Consider the following 24,860-nt stretch of genomic DNA (forward strand, 5'->3'; position numbering starts at 1 on the left):
AACAGGGTCATATGCCTGGAGCGTGTTTTGTGTCTGAAATTTCTTGCTTATCATCTTTGCCACTTTCCTCCGGGTGTGGAAATACAATATTCAGTGTAATTTTGACTTGAAATGTGGATATTTTGTGTATGTTTATGGGCCTGGGAGAAAGATGTGTTTCCAGAGGTGGTATGTCTTGTTTCTTACACGAGCCGTGTTTTCCGTGTGTGTGTGTGTGTGTGTGTGTGTGTGTGCGCGCGCGCGCGCCCATTGTGGGGAGTGGGGTTTTCAGCCCCTGTGGGTGTCTGAGCAGGTGGCGTCCGTGTTGTGAGCAGTTGTGTGGGCTTCTATTTTGCTCGCCTTTAAGGGCATTTTGAGCTCTCAGTGTGTGTGTGTGTGTGTGTGTGTGTGTGCTCATGAGCATTCTGTGCTAACGTTTCCAGGGGAGGGGGGATTGTGCGTCCTCAGTGAAGTTGCTGGCATCCTGGGCAACAAGCCCAGTGGCCTCCGGGCTGAGTGGAGGCTGCATCTGCGGTATGTCCCCTTGCTGGCTGGTGCCACGTTGGCTCGGGGCTGGCTGTGGCGGGCAGGGCAGGGCAGGGGCTGCGGTGGGCACTGGACCCGCGCCCAGCCCTTGGTATAAATATCCCAGGCTGCCGGCGGCAGTGTTTACTCTGTCCCAGCCCGGGGGTGGTGGCAGCCCAGCAGGTCCTGGGGGCCAGTGGAGGGGGGTGGTGACCAGGCCACAGCACAGACACTTCCTTCTGGCCAGACAGGCTGTAACCTCACTGCCCTTCCCACCCCCTTTCTGGGTGGAGGTGACCCCTCATTCTGGGCTCCCAAGAGCCACCAGTAAACTCTAACCTGGATGTCTGCTCTGGGTTTCCAGGGTTTGGGAGCCAGAGAAGAGGACAGAGATTGAGATGATGCGATGGGGGCTGGCCAAGAGACAGGGAGAGGGATAGGAAAACATGAGGGCAAACAGAAGCAGGAGTGACACAGGGAGGGGACGCCCCAACAGAAAGCAGGGGAAACGGGGACATGAGACAGTGAGGGACACTCAGGGAGTGAGGAGGGAGGGAAAAGAGGCCGAGGCCCAGGCCAAAGGAGGAAGAAAGGGTAGACATGACAGCCAGAGAGGGGCAGAGGCAGAACGAAGGGGTGATGGAGAGGAGGGTGGGGGTTAGAGGGAGCGAAGCAGAACAAAGGACAGAGCAGGCAGGCAGGCCTTGGAGGCTCGTGGAGTCCTTGTCAGCTTTGGCAGGACGCAGAGGTGTCAGACGTGGGGGTGGCAGCCAGGACAGACAGGAGACTGGGGGTGGGGGCCGGATGTGCACGGACTCTCCCCCAGCAGGGCCCTCCCTCCCTGACTCAGGCTCTCCACCCACCCCAATCCCAGACCTGGGAGCGAGGGACAGGCCACTGGGGCACCTCCAGGTCTCAGCGCGGAGGCCGTGACCTTTGGGAAGTGTCTCTCCATCCCTCTTGACTAGCTCCACCTCCACCGCAGCTACAGATGCTGGTCACCCCATCTGACTCACCCCAATTCTTACTAACAGTGTTCACCTAAACACAAAATAAAGCAAGTTTATGTACGGCACAGTAACCACACATTTAATGACCGAAGGTGACAAATGTGCAGAGGGCCGATGCCTGGAATAGGAGTTGAGGGCATAAGCCCAGGTTCCAGGACACACGTCTCTCCCGTGAGTCAGCCTGCCGGGACGATGCTGGCCTCCTCCGGGAGGTGGATTATCTATACTGATAGCACCAGACGCACAGCACCCTGTGATGGTTGTGATGCAAACACTGGCTTCTCCGTCGAGATGATTCAGTCAGGTCTGTGTGCAGGACGGTGCCTGGTGCCGAGAGGCCCCCGAAGCTTAGCTGCTATCATCATCAAGAGCTAACTCTCTCGCCTTCCCGTCGGAGGACGTCTGTCTGTCCACTCTGCGTGCCCGATAGCTGACAGCAGGCCAGGAGAGCTCTCTGGGACGTGTGGTTCTTTCTAGACCGGCCTTTTCATCTCTGAAGGCTGCCCTCCTTCCTGGGCCTCCCCTGCCCGGTCTGAGTTGAGTCCCTAGTTCGCAGCGATGTCGGGAGGATTCCGTGCAATGTCGGGCACCTGGCTCGGGCCTGGCACGGGCTAGAACTGCTCAGAAATCAGAACTTTCCTTTTTTAAAGTCTCACTGAACAGCCTGAGAGTCCCTCCGGGCCCATCCAGCTCTCACTTTCTGTGTCTGGCTCTAATTCTGGCTGACCCAGAGGGCAGAGCTGTGGCCTGGGGGTCCAGCCATGGCCCCTGGAGGCCTCAAGGCCTCTGCTCACTAGGGACTACATGCCCCAAGGGGCAGCTTGAGGGGTCCTTTCGGCTTGGCTGTGGAAGGATGCCACTACTCCTGTGCATAGGGCTGAGGCCCCAAGCCCCACCTCCCTGACCCTTGGCCATGCTCTCCTCCAGCAGACGGCCCGTTTCCATGTGTCTACTGGGGGAGCATGAGCTGGGTGTGGGGGCCTGGGAAGGCGGGATGCCTGGGTTCCCACAGGCCGGTGGCTGAGTCACCAGGCGGCCATCTGGCTCCCATTAGCCGGGGAGGCAGGGGGCTCTGTGGGGCGGGCCTGTGGCTGGCTGGGGGCAGAGACGAGGGGCAGCCTGTGTGTGTGGGATGACTCAGGACCCATGATAACAGCCTGTGCGTATTTGGGGAGTGTAAACAAGTGGGAGAGAGAGGCAGAGGAAGTGAAGAAAGGGAAAATTGTGGCTGGGCAGAGGGGGGCTGTGGGCTGGGAGGAGAGAGTACCCCTCCCCCCACTCCTGAGCTGGCAGGCCCACGATACCCAGTGCTTCCCCTGCCCATCCCTCCCAGCCTGGGTCCCAGTGGAGAGGTGATGGCTGTGGCCACCTCTCTGGTCTCCACCTGTCTGCATTGTCTACTAGGGATGACACCGAAACCCAGAAAGGCTGGAAGATGGAAACGGACTGGCAGGAAGAACCACAGGCCCACAAGGCCAAAGGAGAGAAGGGGACTTCCAGAGGCAAGGAGAGCCTGACAAACGGGACAGTGAATAACAGGGTAGGGACCAGGAGGGGAGACAGCTAGCTGCTCTGGGGCCCAGGGATCAGCCTGACCCCAAGTTGGGCACTGGTGTTGACTTGGATGGTTCTAGCTATAAAGGGCCCTGCTGGACTTGGTCAGGGAAGGACATTCACCCTGTTGTGGGGACAGAGGCCAAGGCACAGAATGAGGAGGAGAAACAAAGGCAGAGGAAAGAGATCGAGGTGGAGAGGGAAACACAGAAAGCAGAAGACAGAAAGGCAGGGAGAAAAACAGACCAAAGACAGAAAACCCCAGAGGGACAGCCATGAAGACAGAAGCAGGGTTGGGTTGGGGGGAAGGTTGGGAACCGCAGACACAGCGGGAGGGGCAGTCTGAGATGGGACCAGACCCTATGAGGCAGCTTCGCTGGAGCCCCTGGAGTCTCTGAGCCAGCCTCTGACCAGCCGCCTTGTTTTGGGGGGCAGGGTGGCGGGTGGCTGGGCCGTCAGTCCCCGTCTAGCTCCGGGCTGGGTGCATCCTCAGGCTCCTCCTCATCAAAGTACCTCTCCTCCTCATCCCGGGCCACAATGTCCAGGTTGTCGAAGTCGGGGTTATCATCCACGGCGCTGCAGAGGGAAGGGGGTGTCAGAGGCTGGCTCTGCCTGGCCCAGACCCCTCCCTTTGGGGAAGCTGGGGAAATGGCTCGGCCCCGTGAGGTCAAAGGCCATATGCTGGCAGCTCTAAGATCCAGCCAACGCCCCTGAGGGGGATGCTGGATCTCTCAGGGCTTCAAACAAAGGCAATATTTTACATAAAACTTCTGACTTCTCTTGGAAAGTTGGAAGATTGTGACACCGGGGCCCACATTCCCAAGGCAGTGGTTCTCCACCTGGAAGGCTGTGTCCCCACAGATGACATCTGGTGATAACCGGAAACCTTTGGTTGTCACAACTAGGGAGCTGCTACTGCCGAGTGGGTGGAGCCAGGTGCTACTCACGTCTGGTGCACTAGGATAGGCCCCCTCACAGAGTCATGTTGTCCCAATATCATTAGTTCTGAGGCCCAGAAACTGCATTAAAGTGACAAGGGATCCTAACATGTGAGGAGCCGGACAGCACTGCAAATCCTCCCGCACCTCTCATCACGCTCACTTTGTGCAGAAAGCCCTGTCCATTCTGCCCTCCACTCCGACGGGACCTCCTACTGCTGCTCCCTCCTGCCCCTTGGGCAGCCTTGCTGTTCTTCCTTCTTCCGTGCAGCCTTAGGGCTCTTCCCCAATATCTGTCACCCCTCACTTCCTGCAGGTGTCTCCGCAGAGCCTTCCCTGGCCACCTTGTCTCCCCTCATTCCCTTTCCTCCCTGGCCCATCACCACTGAACACTTGATGCTTGTTTTCCTCACCACAGGGGGACCTCCTTCAGGGCTGGGAGTCCTCTCATCGGTTTTGTTTCCTGCTTTATCCTAAGCCTGGAACTCAGCATGAGGTGGCTGAACACCAGAGGGACCAGGTGGCCCTGCTGCCCAGCAGTGCCCCCCTGGAGAGGGCACAGGCTTTGCCTCCATCATTCCTCATTTCTCACACCAGGCCTGGATTCCTTGTGGGTTTTATGGCGGCAATGGTGCTCTCATTGAGGGCTCCCATGGTCTAGGCGCTCACCCACTTTTTCTGTGGACATTCAGGCTGCAAGGCTGGCCCAGGCTGGAAGTGACCACCTGGATCTGACTCCAGAGCCAGGGAGTCCAGATTGGGCCAGTGGCTGTTCTGATCCCCATTCAGCTGACGTGCCCCCAAGGTCTGCTTGTTCACATCGCATCAGAGTGTGTTTGAAACAGAGCCCTCTGCTGCCACAAGGCGAGACTGCTTCAGTGGACAAACCACTTATCTTTGGTTTTGATAGTTCACTCTCTTGTGTCCTCCCTGATAGCAAAATCCTTTTCAAAGCAGGTGGCCCACGCACGTTGGCCCTGAGGTTATACTGGAGGAGCCACCACAGGTCCCTCCCCGGCAGACATTAACGTTGCCAGGGATTACTTCCGGCAGCATGAAAAGGTGAGGGGGACATTTGGGAGGCCTGGGGTAGTGGCATCCTGCCTGGCCACCCCACTTGCCAAGTGAAAATGTTTCAATACCTTATCAATATTGAGCTGAATGTCAGCCCTGCTCATTCCCTCCTTACATTTGGGGAGAGGACTGAGGCTCTCGGATGGACAAGGCCAGTCCAAGATCACCCACTGATCTTTGCTGATCTGAAACCCTGCGGCTGCCTGACCCCAGGGCCATGGCCTGGAACTGTTCTGGGACCTTCTAGCATTACGAAGGGAGGCCTCCATGGAGAGGCCTGGGACCTGGCAGCGGCTGAGAGCTACAGGCTGCTGGGCTGGGGGCGGGGAGGTAGACGCATGAAGCACCTGTAGTCAAAGTCCCCGTCCTTGCCATCCAGGAAGCGCTGGTGCATCCGGCTGGTGAACTCTTCCCGCAGGATCAGCCTCTCCTCTGAGTCGGGGACCCAGGCCTCCGAGTCTCTGTCAGAGCTCTGGTCTGTGGGGGAGACACCCAGTGTGGGAGAATGAGGGGTGCACTCAGGGAGGTGCTGAACACAGTTCAGAGGGCTGCATCCTTAGTGCTGGGTGGCCCCGGGAACATAACAGTGACCAGAAAGCCCGCAGTCCCTGCCCTCCTGGAACACACACCGAGCATGTGACAACCAGTGCTCCGGGGGCTGCAGGATAGGGTCAGGACCCGACACCTGAGGGTGGTGAAGGGAGGCACTCCCGGCAGAGGGAACGACTGCTTTTGAGGAGTGGGGGCAGAGATGCTGGAGAGGTTGGGAAGGGCTAGGGCACACATGGCTCTTGGGTCAGGCAGGACAGGGACTCGATGTTCACACCTGCAGGTGGGCCCAGCCTGGAGCCATGGACTGAGGAGACACGCAGGCCCAGGACTGCCGAGTCCAATACTGGGGCTCTCCTGCTGCTGGTCCTCACCTTCCTTGTCACTGTCCCCTTCTTCCTCTTCCTCCTCCTCCAGGCAGGCCTCCTCCTCCTCCTGCTGCTGGAGCAGCCGTTGCTGCAGTTCCTGTTCCTGGTAGGATTGCAGCAGCAGGTCGGAGAGTGAGCAAGTGGGTGTGCCGGGGGAACCAGGCTTGGGTGGCTGGTGGGCTGGGGTGCGGGCACTGAGCTCCTCCTGGGTTAAGTACTGCCCTATGTACTGCTCATACAGCAGTGGAGCCCGGAACCGCATCTGCTCGTCACTGAAGTACTCGCCCCCTGCACAGAGGAGACAAGAGTGGGGTCAGGAGCCTAGGGGCAGGGCCAGGAGCTGCGTGCAGGGGGAGGGTATCTGAGCAGACGTGTGTCCATGCGTGTGTGTGTGTGTGTGTGTGTGTGTGTGTTGATGCTGGTAGGAAGACATGAGCACACAGGTGTGAGTGCACACATTCCAATACGTAGATGCCTGAGGTCCTGCGGCCACCAGTATTCACGCATGCATCTGAGCACATTTGTGTGACCAGGCGTCTACTAGTATCTGCATGCTTACTCATGTGTCCAAGCATGTCTGCACAGTAAGGCCCATGAATAGCCTGCCCCTGGGCACTGGTGGCCGGGGCCTGTGGACATATGCCAGGGCAGGACTCACAGTCTCCTGCCCCCGTGGGTGTCCACACACTGCCACAGGTACCTGTGTGCCTGCAGGCAGGCAGCAGGATGTTGCAAGCGGATGTAGCTGCAGCCTATAAGCTGTGCGTGCCTGTCCATTGAGCCCCATTCTGGCTGTTGGTGCACACATCTGGACACCTAAGTGTGTCTGGCATGTGTGAGCACAGGTAGAACATGGTCTCTGCCCAGGTGTGGTTTTCCTGGTGGTCTTCCAGACCCCAGACCCCAGCTCTCCCTAGTGCTCCTCTCTGCAGCCACCCCCCAGGTGGGCCCGGCATCCCTCACCCTAAACCTGGCTCCTCTGCATCTCTCCTGAGTGCCTGTTCGTGCAGGGGCAGTTCTGTCCTTCAGCTGACAGTTAAACCGAGCCTGGTCCCTCATGCCCTACTTTCAGAGCCCGGGGTGGGAATCTGCCGGAATCCTGGCTTCTGGAGCACCTCCCATCTTGTCCTCTCTTACCCCCAGCTTTTGTGTTTCCCACCATATTCTTTCTTTCCCTCTTTTCCTGGCTCTGTCACCCTCTCCTTCTCTGACCTGTTTCTGTCATCCTTCCTCCCCACCCCCCCTCTCCTGTTTTCATCTTGCTCATCTGTTGCTGTCCCCCGCTCTTTCATTTCCTTCAGCTCATGCCTCTTCCCTAACAAGAAACTTCACTCTCTCTCTGCTTCATTTGCTCTCATCTTTTACCTTTAGTTCTGGTGTCTTTGGTCACAAAAACACCCGTCATGTCATGGTAAACAGGTATTGACTGATGTTTTCCTTTACGAGTGTCTTGTTTGGAGGGCCTTTATGTCCCAGGGTCATAAACACACTCCCCGAGATTCCCAGCAATGTCTCTGTGTTCGGAGTGAGGGAGGTTTAATTTTCCTGACAGACAACCAGTTATCACGGTTCTGGGCACTGTGTCCCTGGTTCACAGATCTGAAATGGTACTTCGGTCATTCCCATTCTCTTTCCCTGGGTCCCTATTGTGTAGTCTACCTAATCTCACCCTGTCACTTCACATCTGTCTGTCTCTCCCTGAATCCCTGGCTCAGCACTTATCCCCCAGGATCTGTCTGTGTTTCTGAGTTGCATCCTTCTCATTTGCTCTGCCAGGCTTTCCCTTCCCGTCCAGCCCACCTGCCCCCACACCTTGGATGAGCTCACGCAGGGCAGCATAGCGCCGGTTACGCAGGCGGGTACGCAGGGTGCGGGGCCGGGCGGTGCCCTGCCGGGCTACCTCGGCACAGTAGAAGTCTGCACGGTGATCACCACGTAAGTGGCCGAAGCAGGCCAGGTGCTCCTCGCGGAGGCCTGTACGGAAACGCTCTAGAAACACCAGTGGCTTCTCGTGATACAGCTGGCCCAAGATGGCCACCTTCTCCTGCTCTGTCAGGTCAGGCTCTCCTTGCTGCTGGCTGCATACAGGCAGGTGGCTGGCAGCCACGGCATGCAGCATGGCACTCACTGCTACATTCTCAGCCCCAGAGGCGTCACTGCCCAGGGCCTTTGGTGCTCCCTCTGCTGCTTCCACCTTGTCCAGGGGTCTAGATGGGACTGACATCCAGCTCAGCTCCCCCCAGTGCCCAGAATTGGGCTCTGTGCAGCCTGTGGATAGAGGGGAGATTTCTTAATCCGGGATGGGGGTGAGGGTGAATAGGAGGGACTGGGTGCTCAGTCCCTCACTCCACATTTATTGAGCACCTACTATAATTTGGGCACTGTGTTAGGCCCTAGAGATACCACGATAAACAAGAAATTGACATTTAGTGGGAGACAGATAATAAAAAACATTTACATATAGTGTGTGGTGGTTTGAGAGCTATGCAAAAAAATACAGAGGGATGGAAGAGGGAATAGGGGGCAGGGAGGAGAAAGGTTACAATTTGCTGAAACTGGTTTGGCTCAGTGGATAGAGCATCAGTCTGAGGACTGAAAGGTCCCAGGTTCGATTCCGGTCAAGGGCATGTGCATTGGTTGCGGGCACATCCCCAGTGGGGGGTGTGCGGGAGGCAGGTGGTCGATGTTTCTCTGTCATCGATGTTTCTAGCTCTCTATCCTTCTCCCTTCCTCTCTGTAAAAAAATCAAAAAAAAAAAAAAAAAAAAAAAAAAGGCTGCAATTTTAAGACAGAAAAAGCTTGCCTAAAAAATCACATTTCAGTAGAGACCTGGGATGGTGGGGAACTGAACCATGACATTTCCGGGGGAGAAGAGTTTCAGACGGGGGAACAGCCAGTGAAAGGCCCTGAGGCAGGAGCGCATTTGGGGTAGTTACTTGGTCCTTTACCACTTCGTTCATTGATTCACTCAATTTTTTGCCTTTTCATTTGTTCACAAATGAATTTAACACATTCAAAATTTAATACATTCGCTAACTTGTTCCCTCATTTATTCATTCTCTTCCAAACTATTCATTTTTTATTTTTACATTTATTTTTTATTGATTTTTTACAGATAGGGAGAGAGATAGTTAGAAACATTGATGAGAGTGAAACATCGATCAGCTGCCTCCTGCACATCTCCCACTGGGGATGTGCCCACAACCAAAGTACAAGCCCCTGACCAGAATTGAACCTGAGACCTTCCAGTCCTTCTCAGTGGATGACGCTCCATCCACTGAGCGAAACTGGTCAGGGCTGTTTTTGTTTGTTTAAAAATATATTTTATTGATTTTCCACAGAGAGGAAGGAACAGGGATAGAGAACTAGAAACATCGATGAGAGAGAAACATCGACCAGTTGCCTCCTGCACCCCTCCCCGCCCCCCACCGGGGATGTGCCCGCAACCAATGCACATCTCTAGACCGGAATTGAACCTGGGACCTTTCAGTCCGCAGACCGATGCTCTACCACTGAGCCAAACCAGTTTCGGCAGGGCACAGTTAAAAAAATATATATATTTTTATTGATTTCAGAGAGGAAGAGAGGATAGAGATAGAAACACCAATGATGAGAATCATTAATTGACCCCCACACCGGGGACTGAGCTCAAAACCCAGGCATGTGCCCTGACTGGGAAACGAACTGTGGCCTCCTGGTTCATAAATCCCAGCCAGGCACCGGAAGATTTAAATACACAAAAATATTTTTTAAGGCTGACCGGGGTAGGGGCTATCAAAGAGGGGACAAGAGGAGTGGTGGTGAGAAAGATGTCTGGGCCCGGCTGGCATGGTTCAGTGGCTGAGTGTCTACCTATGAGCCAGGAGGTCAGGGTTCATTCCTGGTCAGGGCACATGCCCAGGTGTGGACTCGATCCCTAGTGTGGGGCGTGCAGGAGGCAGCCGATTAACGACTCTCTCTCACTATTGATGCTTCTCTCTATTCCTCTCCCTTCTTCTCTGAAATTAATTAAAAATATTAAAAAGAAAAATGTATCTGGGAAGCCAAGTACATAAGCCATGGGGCTGAAGGGCTGGAAGGTAAGGGAGGTATCCAATTAAGATCCTGGGCTCTGCCCCCTGAACTAGTCAAACTGTGTCTGAGACAAAGACATGGACAAGCAAGTTTGAGGGAAGATGCTGACTTCAGTTCAGGACATGGAAGGTAAGAGGGAACTAGGGGACACTCAGGGGAAGCATGTAAGAGACCATTAGTACACGGGACTAGAGACTTCTCAGGAGAGAAGTGCTGGGCTGGGGACAGAGTTGCGGGGGTTATAGAGTCAAGACAATTAAAGCTGAAAGAAATTAGAGGTCATGGGGAGGGCAGGGGCAGAGACATAAGTGAGATGAGAAAAGAGGGATTAGGAAAGAGCCCTAACTGGATGGGGAGAAGATATGTCTATGAAAGATTCTAAAAAAATGGTCTCCAGCCGAAACCAGTTTGGCTCAGTGGATAGAGCGTCGACCTGCGGACTCAAGGGTCCCAGGTTCGATTCCGGTCAAGGGCATGTGCCTTGGTTGTGGGCATATCCCCAGTAGGGGGTGTGCAAGAGGCGGTTGATCGATGACTCTCTCATCGATGTTTCTAACTATCTCTCTCCCTTCCTCTCTGTAAAAAATCAATAATATATATATATTTTTAAAAAAAGTCTCCAAAAAGACAACCATGTCTTAGTTCCTGGAACTTGTTAATGTTACCTGGTATAGCCAACGACAATAGCAACAAAAGGGTCTCTGTCGATGTGATTAAGTTGAGCATCTGAGATGGGGAGATTATCCTGCTTTATCCAGGTGGGCTCTAAAAACCATCACACGTGTCCTGTAAGACTTGACATACATGGAGGAGATGGCAATGTGAAGACAGAGGGAAGCAGAGATTGGAGTGATGTGGCCACAACCAAAGAATGCCAGGAACTGCCAAAAGGTGGAAAAGGCAAGGAATGGGTTCTTCTTAGAGGCTGTGAGGTGCCCTCCACTGTCTTGCTGAGGCCTAGATACCAGCCCAGTGATACTGATCTGACTCTGGCCTCCAGAATGGTGAAAATAAACTTCTGTTGTCTAAAGCCATCCCATTTGTGGTAATTTGCGGCAGCAGTCTTGGGAAACAAATAGAGGCTGAGCTCGATAAGAAGGAAATCGGAAAGAAGGGTGTCAGAGAAACCAAGGGAAAACCTTAAAGAAGGACGGAGGGGTCAATAGCACTGTATTCTCCATGTCATCTAATAAGAAAAAAACTGAATGGGGTAACACAGGGAGGTCACTGGAGACCCTAACCAGAGCAGTTCCTGAAGGTAAAAGCCAGATTGCAGTGGGTGGGAGATGGGGAAATGGAAAAAGTATGGATGACTCTTTGGAAAAGGTAGGATGGTTTCTGGAAGGCAGCATGGAATTAAGAGATAGATTTTCTCTTTAGGTTAAAACATTTTTTTTTTTTATTATGGAAAATTTCAAACATGCACAAAAATAGAGAGTACAACCACTCTAACCCCCCAGTAATCCAGCTTCAACAATTATCAATTTCTGGACAGTGATGTTTCAGCCTCCCACCCACACTTCACCCCACATGGGGCTACTTTGAAGCAGGGGGATGGAATTTTGAGATGAGCAAAACAAAAGCATTTTAGACACTTATGGGAAGGCATCAGGAGAAATAGATTTAAAATGCAATGGAGAGAGATCGGGGAGCACAGAAAATGATTAAGCACCCTGAGGTGGCAGATGGGGCTGCGAACTTTGGGGGGAGAATTAGAATGAAATGGAGGAAACCGACAGTCTGAGGTAAGTAGTTTGCATGGGGCAGGAGGAAGGCTAGTCTGGGGAAAGGAAAGCATCAGCTACACAAATGAAGGAGGAAATTTGAGGAACAGGGTTGGCTGAGACACAGGTGAGGTAAGCCAGGGGCAGGGGAGCGGTTAATGTTAGCTGACCTGAGAATTAGCCAGGAGGAACTGGGACACGGAAAAGGCTGGCCTGGAACGAGTTAGAGTTTAATTTCGGGGAAGGGGACCCAGTAAAGGAGGTCAGCCCGCAAAGAGAGGGGTTAATCTGGACAAAGTGGTGAAGGGACAGAGTGGTGAAGGGACAGGTAAGATCGAGGGCAGGTGTCCCTCTATAGAGACCTCCGTCGCGATCTGGGAATCATTTTCCAAAGACACCGCAGCCCCACCCTTCCGCCGCCTCCGCGTCGCCTTGACCTCACCTTCATCAGGTTCCCTTGCCGCTGCCGCCACAGCCTCCATCCAGACTTTCTACGCTTTTTAACCGCCGCGGTAGGCTCAGCACATTTAACTCGGCCCCAATCCCTAAGCGGCCTCTTCCGGTTGAGCACTCCACCTGAGGTCCCGATGCCCCGCTGCACCCAGAATCAAAGTTCCGGGCCGAAGGCGGACCTTCCTATGCGCATGCGTGTCTCGCTTAAGCTCCACTCTCCGAAGCCAGGAAGGAAGCCACCCGGGTCAGAGGCCTAACATTTGGTTCCTCCACCTCCAACCTGAACTTCTACGGACCTGGAATATCTGCAGGAAGATGGACCATTGTTCAACCTGTTCACTGCAGTAATTCCAAACCCGGCATCCTTCACTTTGGGGTGGATGATTGGGTGAATGAGAAACCCTTGAGGGCTTCAAAGGGTTTGTGCTCTAGTTTTAAATGCCAGCCTTTCCTTTTATCTTTTCCACCATTTCAAATATTTACTAAGCCTTGTCTCTGCGCTGTCATCACACCCAGTCCCTGGTTAGCATGAGATGGGTGGTGAGGACTGGGGCAATCTGCGGGCATGGAGAAAAACGTGGCCTTAGAACTTACTAGGTAGTAAGTACACACAAGTCATTAGTGACTGTCCTGAAAGTTCAGGGCTCTAATGTACTGAGGGGGCTAAGGGAGCTGCCATCCATTCTGGAGGACCAGGGAAGGCTTCTTTTGGGAGGATAGGATGTCCCAGTTGAGATTTGAAAGATGATTTGTAAGGTAACCAGACGTCCCGATTTTAAACAATTTGTTCCACAGTGTTTTAAAAAAAAGTCCCGATTTTTTAAAAGAATCTTAAAAAAAATATATATATATTTTATTGATTTTGTACAGAGAGATAGTTAGAAACATCAATGAGAGAGTCATCGATCAGCTGCCTCTTGCACACCCCCTACTGGGGATATGCCCGCAACCAAGGTACATGCCCTTGACCAGAATCGAACCCGGGACCCTTCAGTCCCCAAGCCGATGTTCTATCCATTGAGCCAAACCGGTCTCGGCTAAAAAGAATCTTTCAAAAAATCGGGACATTTTAAAACACCGCGGGACAAATTGTTAGAAATCGTGATTGTGTCTAGTCACCTTAATTTAGGGCTGAAACCAGTTTGGCTCAGTGGATAAAGCGTCGGCCTGCAGACTGAAAGGTCCCAGGTTCGATTCCCGTCAAGGGCATGTACCTTTGTTGCAGGCACATCCCCAGTAGGGGGTGTGCAAGAGGCAGCTGATTGTTTTTCTCTATTCCTCTCCCTTCCTCTGTGAAAAACCAATAAAATATATATATATATATAAAAAAGATTTAAAGCAAGAGGAAGGCTGGTAGGGGTCTCAGGTAGGGGGATGGGCGAAGCCAAATATCTAGAGCACACACATGGATAGTTCTGGTTGCTATAAAGGCTTCATATAGAATGGGAGTAAGTTCTAACTTTAAGGCCTTGATTGGGCGGCAGAGAATTGAAAACCTCATGTATATTTACCCAAGATTTCACATACACATGAATTTGGATCATGGCATTTTTATATTCAAATGACTTGACTCCCCCCAAATCACTGATCCAAAGTGCAAAGAGGGAACAGCAAAAGATGAAGCCAGTGAGGTAATCAGGAGCCAGGTATGAGGCCTCATAAGCCAAATTAAGTAGCTTGAGCTCCTTTATATTTTGTGGGTTTGGGGCAAAGGGTTTCAGGGGGACTGGAGGTAAGGGAGCTCTGTGAGGAGGCAGGTGCAGTTATCTAGACATTGGCCAGGACCAGTTTGCATTCCCAGCACATATCTCACACAGGATAGTAGATGGGTACTACACTTAAATGTATGGAGGCCAGCAGAGGGAGCTATTGCTCAAGGCATAGACCAGAGTTAGTAAGATTTTCCAGGCTAAAGGCACTTACTCTAGCGTCTTTCAGTCCAAGTAGCCACCAACTTCTACCCCTTATGTTTAGATATCCCGCCCTGACCTCAAAACAATTTGCCTTTCTCCTCCTTTTTGTAGTCTGTGTCCTTTCCACACACCGAGATACTTCCTGTGAGGGAAGGGATGCGGCTGAACTGGCTATTCCTGTGCTCGCTCCAGCATTGCCCCTCACAAAGGGCCAGGAACACAGCCTATCCAGAGGGAATGGAGAAATGACTCACATTGCTGGGGATGATGAGCTGTGGGAATGCAATCAGAATTTCCTTTAACTGGCTCACTCTAGGGAAGCCCTCACCATCATCACCACTGTAGGCTCTCATAGCTGACCACTATGTGCTTATCACCATTTGATGACAGGCCATTGTTACTTGTGGACTGGGAGTCCTGGGAGGGCAGGGTCCACCATGATTGCCTTGGTCACGCTGTGCCTCTCAGCGCCATCCAGACCCAGTGAGGAACACAGCAAGTTCCTAACCTAATGGCTGGATAAAGAAGCTCCTGTAATCTCCACGGGACTGGACCCAGACACAGACAGGAACTATCTTACATCCAGCTCACAGACCAGGCCTGAGGTGGATGAGCAGTGATACCCAGTGATGACTCCTCCTATTAGCCTTACACTCCACACCTAGGGATCTGGTTCCATACCTTCCAAACATGTTCTTGGAGACTTGGGACTGAGAATGGACTGGAAAGGGCAGGGACCAGAGAACCACTTCAAAAACGAACTAGTGGGCTTTAAACTAAGGGTCCCAGGTTTAAGGTGGCATCCCCAGCACCAAAAATGGGGCTAGGCATGAATCCTTCAATAAGTGTTTAATGAGTGGTAAATAATGTCCCCTTGAAAAGGCCCTCATCCCAATGAAAGGCCAATTGCACTTCAAGGTTTCAACCCTTCTTCCTTCCTGCTAGGAGGTGCCATGTCATTTATTGAAAGAAAAAACAAAACAAAACAAAACAAAACAGGGAAACACATTTCTTAATAAGTGCAGTCTGTTAAAATCCTGTTAAAACATATGGGTCAAGGGCAAGTAAAAATAATCAGAGGTCACTGTAGGAAAAAGCTTTAGGTCTGCCACCTGGGAGATCTCTGGAGAGGAAGCATATTCTGAAGGGGACACCCCTCCCCCATTTCCTTCTTGCCGGCTTAATCCCACCAGAAACTACCAAGACACCTGGAATAAAAGGTTTCAAGTTCAATAGTCACACTCTCTCCAAATACAAAAAGCAGTTACAATTCAACTCAACACAGAAGCTCATGTGCAAAGTTACGGGAAACTGAGACATTGTATAAAAAGTTAGGTTAAAGATGATTTTGTGGTTTTGTTTTGAAGGTGTGGTTCTTCATTGGTTGCCTGAACTCAGCAAAGAAATGGTTATCCTGATGAAGTATCAACAGCCAACCCACAGTAAAAACAGACAAATTCTAAAAATTAAAAAAAAGCATAATTACCAAAAAAATATCTGTCACTGCTTCCTCCCTCCATATTTTGTTTTTAAACTTTTTTTTTTTTAATTTTTTGATTTTTTTTTTAAATCCTGAAAAGTAGACAGTTAAAACAGCTCCTGAAGAATTTACAACCAACTGCATGAGGGTCTGGGAAGCTGAGGGTCTGGAGCAGGGCTGGGAAGAATGGACAGAAAGGGGTCCTGCGCTCAGTCATTCTAGCATCACTGCATGACCAAGGAGGGGGGGGTATTTAGTCAAGAAGGACGGAAAGAGGGAGAGGAAGAAGGCAGGGAGAGAAAGAGAAAATAAGAGTTCATTGTTGCCTGTTTGAATCCAGAGAAAAAGGCCCAGCCCTGTGGTTGAAGAAGCCCCTCAGAGGGGAGGCAGTGGGCTGGAGGGAGGCAGCCCTGGGATGACCTGTCCCCAGCACCACAGGACCCGGCGGGGGCAGATGAGGGGCCATGGTGGGCGCTGGTGGAGGAAGCCGGTAGGGGCCTCCGGGGTACACTGGCTACTGAGTGCTTGTGCCCCCCTGTGTGTTCCCGGTGTAGCTCCCGTAGTCGTAGTTCCCGTAGTATGGCGGCCACTGGCCCTGGTTCTGATAGTACTGGTTCCACTGCTGAGCATACTAGGGAGAAAACAAAAGTACAGAGTTGGCCCTCATCTAGACCTCCATTTGGTTCCTCCCCTCACCCCACTTTCACCCAGGGGAGAGATGGGTGCAGTGACAACAGCTGACACATGGGTCCCCTGACAGAGAAATCAAGGCACTCAGGGAGGACAAGGGACTGACCTGATGCCACATGGATGGGCAACGAGGGACTGAAGCCCAGGTCGCCTGGCTTGCCAACCTAAGGCCCTTTCTAGATATAGGTTAAGTACCACATTCAAAATACTTAATCACGGGTATGGTGACCTAGCACCACACTGGCCATGCTGCTGAGGCAGGATCTGGAGGCTACTGCTATACCCTTGCCTTGCTGCACTGGGGAGAGGAGCTAGGATATCAGTTGTTGAGCAGCCAGAACAGAGGTGTTCACCTAAATGGACTGGCTACATCAGGTGAATTCCTTACAGGCTGCTCATCTTCATGGGATAAGGACTCTGGGAATACACACTGCAAGGGGACCTGAGAGTCTCTCCATTCCATTGCCCCCAGCCTCCCTAACCCATGCCCTCATTTGATACCTACCTGCTGATACTGGTTATAGCTGGGCTGAGGGTAGGTCTGTGCAGTAGGGGGTGGTGGTGGGGTGTAAGGGGCTGGGGTGTAGCCGCCGTAGCTCCCATAGTTGTAGGCAGGTGGTGGTGGAGGTGGAGGTGGTGGGGCTGTATAGCCCTGGCTGTAACCTCCCTGGTTGTAGGGTGGCTGGTTGTAACTCGGCTAGAAAGTAGGGGGAAAAACCAGGGCTCTGTGAAATAGCCAGTTCAGCTGGGATGAAGGAAAGGCTTTTGTAAGCAGTGGGCCCATAAGGGAACTTCCTAGGTGGAGGTGGAGGCGGAGGGGGAGGTGGGTTAACATCATGGCAGGAAAGGCAGGGTGGGATACAGAGCTGTTATAGACTCTGAGACCTTGGGGAGCAAAGTACAAGGCATCTCTTGAAATCCCAAGTTTTCCTGCCCTGTAAAACAAAACTTACAACAACTCTTTGATTATCTTGTGTATTCAATAAGCTTGCAAACACAAACCAATGGGTATTCAGTAAATTGTGAGTCATTACGGAAAAAGTTACTGAGAAAAAGAGTAGGTTTGGCTCAGTGGATAGAGCATTGGCCCGCAGACTGAAGGGTCCTGGGTTCAATTCTGGTCAAGGACACATATCTTGATTACAGGCTCAATCCTTGGCTCTGGTCAGTGTGTGTGAGGAGGCAACCATTCGATGTATCTTTCTCACATTGATGTTTCTCTCTCTCCCCCTCCTTCTACTCTCTCTTAAAGTAAATAAAAAATATCCTATGGTGAGGATTAACAAAAAAATAATTAAAAAAGCTTATTTATATAAAGAAAAATAATAGTGGTAATTTCTAAAGTGCTTCCCATGTCCAGGCTATCTCATTAACTAACCCAGTCCCTCCCACCAGCTCTGAGAGGTATACTCCATCAGCCTCGTTTTATTGATAAGGAAGTACACACTCGGGGAGGTTAAATCATTGATTGTACCCAAGAGGCAGAGAGCCAGGACTTGACCCCAGAACTGTGGTCCCATGAAGCTATAATGCCACCAACCATCTCCCACAACAAGCCTTGGGATGTGAATTCTATGAACAACTCTAGTACTCTATGAGAAAAATGAGGTCCAAAGAGGTAAGGCAGTCCAAGATCACAAAACCAGGATGTTTTAGGGTGGGGTCTGAATCTTTGCCTGCTCAATTACTGTTCTAGAAAATATTCTTGTTAGACCAGGAGTGGGAACCATTCATCTGTCTCTTGGCAGCTGTTCCCAGGCCTGGCATGTGAAAGGTATTCAGGAAACGGCTGCACAATAAAAGGAGACATCCTCTGGTTGACAGGGGCCTGTGCATTCCAGAGTCGGAGCACTGGCTTTCAGAGAACTGGAACTGAGTCTGGAGCTGCTCTGTTTGAAGGTCTCGGAGCAGAGGCCAAGTCCTTATCAAGCTTAGGGCTTGTTTCCACATCCTGAAAACAATAGCATCAGCCCCTTCCAGCGTGGGCAAGGGGCAACTCTGAGTGCTTTCTTGGGGATTCAGTGAGCCAGTGACACAGCCAAGAGAAATACACTTGCTGGATGGACCTGGAGTTGGCCATCCTTGTCAAAAGCAATGTCTGAGAGAAAGAAGAGTAGGATTGGGGGAAGGAGTGGAGATGGGCTGAAGCAGGTGTTGGAAATTTCCCTGATCCCACCTCCTCTCACCTGTGGAGGGCTGTAGCTGCTGACAGTGGGGGTGCTGGTACTGACGCTCGAGCCAGGGATGTTGCTGTTCTTGCTATAGCTGCCGATCCCTGGTGGATTCCGAGCTGGGCTGTAGCTGGGTGGTGGCGGGGGCTGCTGTGGTGGTGGCTGTGGTGGTGGTGGCTGCTGAGGGGGTGGTTGCTGTTGGGGAGCTCGATTGTAGCTGCCTCGGTTATTGGAGTTGTTGTTATCCCGGCTATTGTTACCCCAGCGGTTCTGGTTGTAGCTACCACCTCCACTGCGGTTGAAACCTGCATTGGAGAAACCAGATGAGAGGCCTGTCCTTCTCAACTTGGGCCCCTCAAGAGCTGGGCTGACTTGGTGACTGCTGCAGCCCAGTGTGGGTCAGCTCAGTCAAGTAAATAGAGTACCCTCTCTGAGATTCCCCAGACCCCTAGGTGCACTCTGCCATGCAGCCCTGATAACACTTGGTTATCACTGTTGGCTGACAGGATTGTCTTGGTTTCAACTGTGTCCTCAGCACCTTGATAGCTGTTGAATAAATCATAAGAGATAATCTGGAAGAGGGGATGCCAAGCACTGGGGACAGTCCTCATTAGTGTTGTCCAAATGGGCCAGTCTCTCCCAAACCCTCATGCAGTTGTTTCCTGAGCATGAGACTCTTCCCTCTTCCAACTCCTACTGGTCTCTAGACCTTAACTTAGGCTCTCAGGAAGCCTTCCCGCTCCCCTACAGATTGTGCCATCTAAAGTCACAGTTCCGCTGGGCTTTCCTATTAAGCTCAGAATCCTTCTGGACTGTCACTACAGGGTAATGCGTCTGTCAGGGTCCGGCTGTGTCCCCAAACTTTGCAGCATAGGACCAAAACATAGTAGGGCATGCCAGCTAAATTATGATCATGCACTTTATTGCAGACAGCAGAACTTAGTGACTAAGAACTTGGAATTTGGGTCACTTGATCCCAACTCTAGATTTAGTTGGGCAAATTCTGGGTAAATTAACCTTTCTAAGCCCACTTTCCCATTCATTTTAAAATATAAAACACAAAGCAGTTCTAACATTTCGCTTACACCAGGTCCTGAGCTGGGACCCAGGACTGACAGTAACTTGGTCTGGCTCATCTTCTCAAGCTGAAGGCCAGATGAGGAAGATGCACAAAAATGACAGCAATGTGACATACAAATGGGCAAGTGCCCTGGGGGAACAGGATAGTGAAAGCATTTCCCTGAGGCCCCCAGACTTCACCTACTGACTGAATAAACAGTTACAAAGCCCAACCCTGACCCAGAAACCAGAAAGAAGTGTGAGAGCTCACCTCCTCGGTAGTTGCCTCCTCCACCACTGCCTCCTCCTCGGTTCTGGAAGCCTCCTCGGTTGCCCCCAGGGGGGCCTCGGTTGTCATAGCGCTGGAAAGTGCCACCACCCCCACGGCCCCGGAAGCCACCACCGCCTCGGTTGTCAAAGCGCTTTTCAGGGGGTGGCCCGGCTTTACGGCCTTCCTCGTTGTATTGTCTCACCAACTTGTCTGCTTCTTCTCGCTGCAGCTCAATGAACAGTACCTCATCCAGGAAGTCCCCAACATCTGGCAACGTGAAGTTGGCTAGAAGGGAGGTCCCCAGAGGGAACAAATAGGTCAGTACTTTTTGAGGTGTGGTCCCCTCCACACCATGACACTGGAGTAGTAAGCAAGAGACCAGACAGGATCCTAACCTTAGATTCTGACAATGGCCAGTGGCTAATGGAGACCTCTTCTCATATCCTAAATAGGTAGCTAAGACCCAACAAACCAGTGTTGATAAATGCTCCCTGCAGGAGCAGGCGAGGCAGGTAGAATCAGGGAGGCAGATTGAGGCTTGCTCACAGTCAGCTCACTCAATGAGGGCCATAGGCAGGTGAGCATGCAGGTTGCTAGCATTTGTTCCCACACATTATCTCCATCACACCCCATTCCCACTTGTCTGAAAACCTTGCAAAAGAGATACGGGCAGCTTTTCCATTCACAGCTGTACTAGACAGGGAAGAAACAAAGCAGAAGCAAAGAAAGAACAAGATTAAAAAAAAAAAAAAAGGAGCTAGAGGAGATGTTTCTGATTGAGATGATCCTTTGGGAATCATTCATTTCCTACCTTTCATTTCCAAGACAGCATGATCTGGGACATCCTTCCCTTCTTCGTCGGTTCGTTTTATTGTTCGGTCTTTTAAGTCCTCATCAGTGGGACAAATGACAATAGCTTTGCGCTGGAAGCCTTCAAATGGTCTCATTTTTCGTCTCTGAGCTGACCCATAAACATTTGTCTAGGGTAGGTGACAGAAGAGGCAAGAGATGGCATATTACAAAATGGTTTTCTCATCTGTGGGGCACTATGTCAGCCAAGGACTGAGAAAAGGGCACTAGTTCTTATAAGCAGAGAAACACAAGAAACTGCTCTTCTTCACTTTTAAGATTTTTGAATTCACCCTCAGAAAATGAACTGACTCGGAAAAGCAATTGCTGACACTCACAGGACAAGGGATTTCAATGGTTGGGCTTCGCACTTTAATCCTCTTTGTTCTCGTTCTTTGCTTTACAACTGCCCCCCTCCCCACAAGTAATATAGGCCTCGTTTTATTTAGCTTCACAGATGTTGTGTGTTTTACAAATTGAAGGCAAGACTCTCCCACCAGATCATGACTCTATTGCAGTGGTGGTCTAGAACAGAACACACAATATCTCAGAGAAATGCCCGTACATGTTCATCATAAAAAATTCAGAGTAGCCGAGACCAGTTTGGCTCAATGGATAGTAGGGGTGTCGAACTCAATCAGAGAAGGGGCCAAAATCTAAAATCCAGCCTAAATCGCGGGCCGAATGGTTTACTGAACAGTCATAAACTGTCATTGTGATGGAAACGCAGCGGAGTGCAGTGATGACAGCGAGGTGCGGGCCACATTGCAAGGCCTGGTGGGACGGATTTGGCCCGCGGGCCTTGTGTTTGACACATGTAGGATAGAGCATCGGCTTGGGGACTGAAGGGACCCAGGTTCGATTCCGGTCAAGGGCATGTACCTTGGTTGCGGGCATATCCCCAGTAGGGGGTGTGCAAGAGGCAGCTGATCGATGACTCTCTCTCATCGATGTTTCTGACTCTCTATCTCTCTCCCTTCCTCTCTGTACAAAATCAATAAAATATATTTTAAAAAAAAATTCAGAGTACAAGTTGTAAAGTTTAGAGTAAGAATCCCTTCATCCACTACTTCCAATCTTATTTCCTAGAGATGATTAAATTTGTCTTTTTAAAAAAAATTTATAGCTCTAACCAGTTTGGCTCAGTGGATAGAGCATCAGCCTACGGACTCAAGGGTCCCAGTTTCGATTCTGGTCAAGGGCATGTACCTTGGTTGTGGGCACATGCCCAGTAGGGAGTGTGCAAGAGGCAACTGATTGTGATGTTTCTCTCTCAGCAATGCTTCTAGCTCTCTATCCCTCTCCCTTCTGCTCTGTAAAAATCAATATGTATATTATTAATTATATAAATTATTAATTTCAGAGAAGGGAGAGGGAGAGAGAGATAGAAATATCAATGAGATAATAATTGATCGGTTGTCTCCTGCATGTCTGTCCCCATTGGGGATCGAGCCCCCAACCTAGGCATGTGCCCTTAACTGGAATCAAACCGAGTACCCTTCAGTCCGAAGGCCGTCACTCTATCAGCTGAGCTAAAACAGCTAGGCAAATTTATGTCTTTCTAAAAACATATGTGTGGCCCAGCCAGTTGTAGCTCAGTGGTTGGGCGTCAACCTATGAACCAGGTCTATTCCTGGTCAGGGCATATGCCCAGGTGGCAGGATCAATCCCCAGTGTGGGGCATACAAGAGGCAGTGGATCTATCTCTGTGTCCCTCTCCCTTCCTCTCTGAAATTAAAAAAATATATATTTAAAACAAATTAAAAAATATACTTAATAAAAACATCTGTGTGATTTTTTTAACATGAATGAAATCATACTATACATTCTTCTGAAGCTTTTTTTCACTTAACGTTTCTGTAATGTTTTTCTGTCCCAGTGTTTTCATTTAATGACTGCATAACATATATAGAATGAATATCATAATGAACCACCTCTTCTGACAGTTGCGTAAATTGTTTTCATCAGCACTGATTCTTTCATTCCCTCAGTCCTTCTCTGAAAAATCAGCCTCACCCAGGAGAATCCAAGTTGGCTGCACAGGTAAACACCCAGCTGCAGCCGCACACAACAATTTCAATAAAATACAACTAAAATATAAAATGGACATTACCCAGAATTACAGGAAAGTCGACTGACTGGAAATTCTACAATGAGAAGCAAGGAGAAAACCAGAAGGAAGCGCCCAAGGTACGGAAACAGGCGAGGAGCGCAGAGAGGACAGAGCCGGAGAGGAGGGAGGCTGAGTGCCTGGCTGGCGTTCCCTAGCAGGAAGGAGATAAAAGTTCTGACTATGCTGGGCCCCAGTTCCGACTGCTCTGAACCCCAGTTCTAGGCCAGACCCCGGGGACCCAGGCTCACACAGAGGGAGCTGGGCTGTAAGGCAGAACCCCGGGGGAGCGGAGAAAGGAGGTCCCGGAGGCGCGCACATGCGTGCAGAGAAGGGCTGTGCTTGTGGGATTGCCCTGGTGGGAAGGAGACAGGGGCTCCAGACTGCTCTGAACGCCACCTCTAACTCCACTTCCAGCTGAACTGAACCCCAGTTCCGGGCTCATTGGGGGAGAGCCTAGACTGTTTGGTAGCAGGTGAAAATCCAGGGCACCTTTCTCTCGGAGGTGCTTGCAGCGAGTACTGAAGGACCCTGAGGAATACTGAGACTCAGGAGTCTCATAGGCATAGGGCAGTGCTGACAGAAGCCAAGGCTGTAGGCTCCACCCTGAAACTCCACCCCATCAGGGAAGCTGCGAAAATGGGACAACGAAATAGATCACAAACAAAAGAAATGGAGGACAAAAAGCAACTGAATATAGAGTTCAAATCTACGATTATAAGGTTTTTCAAGAATTTCCTAGAAAAGATCAATAAGACCTATGAGGATATGAAAAGAGATCAACTAGAATTAATAAGGAATCAATGAGAAATGATAAGGGATCAACAAGAAATAAAGAATACATTGTCTGAAATAAAAAATATTACACAGAGTCCTAAAAACAGAATGGAAGATCGCAAGAATCAAGTCAAAGATTTGGAACATAAAGAGCCAGAAGACACTCCTCTGCAGAAGCTAGAAGGCAAGAGAATCCAGAAAATTGAAGATAATGTAAGAAACCTCTGGGACAACTTCAAGCGAACCAACATCAGAATTAATGGGGGTCCCAGAAGATGAGAGAGAGCAAGATATCAAAAACATACTGAAAGAAATAGTGACAGAAAACTTCCCCAACCTGGTTAAAGAATTAGACTTACAAGTCCAGGAAGCGCACAGAACTCCAAATAAAAGAAATCCAAAGAGGACCACACCAAGACAAATCATAATTAAAATTCCAAGAGGAAAAGACAAAGAGAATATTAAAAGCAGCAAGAGCAAAGCAGGTAGTTACCTATAAAGGAGCACCTATATGATTGTCAGCTGATTTCTCAACAGAAACCATGCAGGCCAGACGTGAATGGCAAGAAATATTCAAGGTGATGAATAGTAAGAACCTACAGCCAAAGATAATCTACCCAGCAAAGCTATCACTCAGAATCGAAGGCCAGATAAAGAGCTTCACTAATAAAAAAAAAAAGCTAAAGGAGTTCATCACCACCAAAACAGAATTATATGAATTGCTGAAGGGGGTTCTTTCGGAAAAGAAAGTAAATAAAGATAAAAATTATGAACAACAAATACGTAACTATCAACAAGTGAATCTAAAAACTAAGGAAATTAAAAAAAAAATCTGATGAACAATATTAACTGGTGAATATAATAGAATCAGAGGTATGGAAGGGGAGTGAACTGAAGATTCTTAGGGAAAAGGGGAGAGGGGGATGTGGGAAGAGACTGAACATAAACTGTGCACCTATGGATGAGGACAGTGGGGGGTGGGGAAAGGGCAGAGGGTGGGATGGGAACCTGGTGGAGGAGAGCAATGGAGGGGGGTGGGGGTGGGGGGAAAGGAACATTTGTAGTAATACGAACAATAAAAATTTATTTAAAAAAAAAATCAGCCTCATCCAAAAGTTTCTAACTAGGAAGCATGACAAGGTGCAGATTTGCTACTAAAGTTCTCTTCCCTGCCTCTAGGTCATGGATGGGAACCTTTTTTCTCTGCCAAGGGCCATTTGGATATTTAGAACATCATTCTCGGGCCATATGAAATTATCAACTTAAAAACTGGCCTGCTATATTTGGTCAAA

General features: G+C 50.4%; 2 protein-coding genes across 6 annotated transcripts in view; both read right to left on the reverse strand.

Moving 5' to 3' along the window:
* Positions 1-46: 46 nt before the first annotated feature.
* On the reverse strand, positions 47-12,998 carry CCDC97 (coiled-coil domain containing 97). Of its 2 annotated transcripts, XM_036408161.2 has the most exons (6): positions 12,238-12,998; positions 7,810-8,265; positions 6,004-6,285; positions 5,428-5,557; positions 3,582-3,644; positions 47-2,115 (listed from the first exon to the last, which is right to left on the reverse strand). In XM_036408161.2, the coding sequence occupies exons 1-6, from the start codon at positions 12,275-12,277 to the stop codon at positions 1,863-1,865; spliced, it is 1,224 nt and encodes a 407-aa protein (XP_036264054.1). In that variant the 5' UTR covers positions 12,278-12,998; the 3' UTR covers positions 47-1,862. The 2 variants fall into 2 exon arrangements, with proteins under 2 accessions (XP_036264054.1, XP_036264056.1); XM_036408163.2 differs by lacking the exon at positions 47-2,115 and having other exon boundaries at positions 2,165-3,644.
* Positions 12,999-15,375: 2,377 nt separating this feature from the next.
* The window catches only part of HNRNPUL1 (heterogeneous nuclear ribonucleoprotein U like 1), a 41,955-nt gene continuing 32,470 nt past the window's right edge, over positions 15,376-24,860 (reverse strand). For all 4 annotated transcript variants that reach the window (XM_045570842.1, XM_045570840.1, XM_045570841.1 and 1 more), the window contains 5 exons: positions 20,644-20,812; positions 19,833-20,117; positions 18,518-18,807; positions 16,837-17,028; positions 15,376-16,272 (listed from right to left, as the gene is read on the reverse strand). In XM_045570842.1, coding sequence (XP_045426798.1) covers positions 16,156-16,272; positions 16,837-17,028; positions 18,518-18,807; positions 19,833-20,117; positions 20,644-20,812 — 1,053 coding nt within the window. In that variant the 3' untranslated portion in view covers positions 15,376-16,155. The remainder of the gene's footprint in view (positions 16,273-16,836; positions 17,029-18,517; positions 18,808-19,832; positions 20,118-20,643; positions 20,813-24,860) is intronic.

Source organism: Pipistrellus kuhlii, unplaced genomic scaffold (assembly GCF_014108245.1).
Source record: "Pipistrellus kuhlii isolate mPipKuh1 unplaced genomic scaffold, mPipKuh1.p scaffold_m20_p_38, whole genome shotgun sequence".
Classification (NCBI taxonomy): Eukaryota; Metazoa; Chordata; class Mammalia; order Chiroptera; family Vespertilionidae; genus Pipistrellus; species Pipistrellus kuhlii.